Below are 2,456 nucleotides of genomic sequence, written 5' to 3'. Positions count from 1 at the left end.
CTGTAGTGCTCTCATTTAACCCCCCACATTCCTCCCTGCCTGGGAAGCACGAACAATTCTCTTGCCCAACAAAACAAATGTCAAACCCACAGCTTAGACAGTTTGTTTTTGTTCAGTGTTTCCAATCTTAACATCCCTCCTCTCCCAGGGCCTCCAGTTCAGTGCCTATGTACTTTTGGCCCAAAGTTTTAAAGCAAGCAAGAAGCTGTACTATCACTAGGATCTGCATAAGCCTTGCAAACTCCCAGCCCTTACTAGTAACTGGATCACTTGCCCATAGCACTCACCATCCTTGTCAGGAGTGAGGAAGGTACAGAAGGCTGGTGGGTTCAAAGACTCCATGAACTTGGACTCCACCATTGACTCAAACAGTAGCTCTACCTCCTTGAGGAGAAGGTGCAAGCTGACGGCCTCAGAAACGGTGCCTGGACACAAGAAGATTGGCAGATTTCAATGGCTGCTTTCTGGTGTAGGCCTGAAGCTGTTGGATAGGCCCCATTGTTGGCGCTCCTAGCAAAGATGGTCCCAGAATTGGATTGCTGCTCTGGGGCCTGGCAGCAGATCATGGTGATGCCAGAACCTTCCAGTGAGCAGCAGTGAGTGCAGGGCAGGGGTAAAGGGAGTGGGGAGGGATTTTTCAAAGACAGAGGTGGCCATGGTACTGTTGGGAGCTGTGAGACATGAAACTGTACTTGCAAGTGTGCTTAGGCTCTGAGCAGGTATGGGCCTAGGTCTGGTAGGTCTTGAGGAGAGTAAATTTTTGGCTAAATGGGGGGTTAGGATCCCAGGTTTAGAGAATAATAGGTTTGGGGAAGTTTGGTGAGGTAGGGCACTAGGTTTAAGTGGTGGTAGAATTTTAGAAGTGTTTAGAAGTATTGTGTGAGAGGATGGGAGCCCTGGTGGCATAGTGCCTAAGACATTGGACTGCTAACCAGAAGGTTGGCAGTTCAAACCCATCAGCCATTGCTTGGAAGGAAGATTGGGCAATCTACTTCCGTAGTGATACTGCCTCGGAAACCCAAGGAGGGGTCGCTATGAGTTGGATTCGACTAGACAGCAATGAGTTTGGTTTGAGTTTGGTTTTGTGTAAGAGGATACCAGGTACGGGCAAGTTTCTTGGGGCTTGGGAAGCAGGAAATATAGAACTAGTGTGTGGTGAGTGTTTTGGGATATAAGTATGGGGACTCCAGCTCTGGGCTGTGGCAGGCTCTTGGATGAATGCAATGTGGGTTGGGGGTGTGATGGGACATGTTGTTTAGGTTGTGAAGGAACACCAGGTTTGGAGTTACCAGTGGAGTAACATGGTTCATAGTGCTAGATTTGGGCTGGCTTGGGGTTCCAGGATTCAGTGCTGGGACCTGTGGCTAAGGATTCATGGATAATAGAATATTGAGATTTTGGTGAGCACCAGAATCTGAGGGCACAAGGGCAGCAGGTTTCATCCTGAGAGTTGGCTGTTGCAAGATGCCAGAATCCTGTTGTGCTGGAGTTTTAGACTTTGGATGTGCTGGGGATGATAGAGTTCTAGGGCTCTGATCCAATATCTCCAGCTCCTTGGAACTGGACATCTTCTTTGTAGAGATAGTAGTAGTTGAAGATAAGTAGGTCTTTAGTCCCACAGAACTTGATTTGGAGGAGATTATGGGCACCAAGGCTGGATGGGCTTTGCCTACCCTTTGGCCATGCCAGCTGGTGGATGAAGGCATGATGATACCTGGCCCACCTGTGGTAGGGACTTATTTTCTGTCTTTTGCTGGCCTGCTTGGTCTGCACCATGACCAAGGAAGTCAGAGATGTGATAAAACTGTATTCAAGGGATAGACTGAGGGCCTTGGCAGCCAGCAGGTGATGAGTGGTGGTATCATGGGCCTGGAAGCATACCTCCAGAAGCTGTCCAATAGTGATGTAGGCCCACAGGTGGCAGATGAAGTGGGCCACATTGGGGCCTAGATCTCCTGAGCAACCAAAGGTCCTCTGGCTGCTGTTGGTGGCCACCTCACTGTGCTGGGCCATGAGAATCTGACACTGGGGGCCACGGGCTGCCAGGTGGATGCTCAGCTCCTGCTCATCTGGTTGCACCTGGCCTGCCACCAGCAGCTCTGAGTCACCAAAGTAGTTAGGGAAAAGTGCCCAAGGGAAGGCCCCAACCAAGCTGCCCAGGTACTCAAGATTCATGTCTGCCAGCAGAGGCACAGAGATCTACTCAAAGAGGCCTTCCAACTGCAGGATTGCTTCACTGTTCTTATATATGAGCTGGACTGCTCCTCAGTTCTCCAGGGACAGGCAGTGCAGCAGCAGGAAGTTAGAATCATCCCCAAAGGCTAAGCTGAAAAGGGACATCTTGTGTCCCAGTGCCTGACAGATATTGGAGAGGATCATATGGAGTTGTCACACTGACCGTGGACTCCCCATCTGTCAGGAAGATGATGAGCGGAACCCTCCCCACATTGGAGCCC

The 2,456-nt window shown here is 50.3% G+C and overlaps 1 protein-coding gene across 1 annotated transcript in view; it reads right to left on the bottom strand.

The window, feature by feature from the left end:
• Positions 1-287: 287 nt before the first annotated feature.
• ITIH6 (inter-alpha-trypsin inhibitor heavy chain family member 6) overlaps positions 288-2,456 on the bottom strand; it is a gene marked incomplete at its 3' end in the record, with an annotated part of 83,682 nt that continues 81,513 nt past the window's right edge. Inside the window, 8 exon segments of the mRNA XM_007958448.1 lie at positions 288-495; positions 497-543; positions 546-864; positions 1,082-1,173; positions 1,176-1,287; positions 1,290-1,746; positions 1,748-2,380; positions 2,382-2,456. Coding sequence (XP_007956639.1) covers positions 288-495; positions 497-543; positions 546-864; positions 1,082-1,173; positions 1,176-1,287; positions 1,290-1,746; positions 1,748-2,380; positions 2,382-2,456 — 1,943 coding nt within the window.

Source organism: Orycteropus afer, unplaced genomic scaffold (genome assembly GCF_000298275.1).
Source record: "Orycteropus afer afer isolate SDZICR_OR568_19922 unplaced genomic scaffold, OryAfe1.0 scaffold00980, whole genome shotgun sequence".
Classification (NCBI taxonomy): Eukaryota; Metazoa; Chordata; class Mammalia; order Tubulidentata; family Orycteropodidae; genus Orycteropus; species Orycteropus afer.
This window is presented reverse-complemented; position numbering and strand designations above follow the sequence as displayed.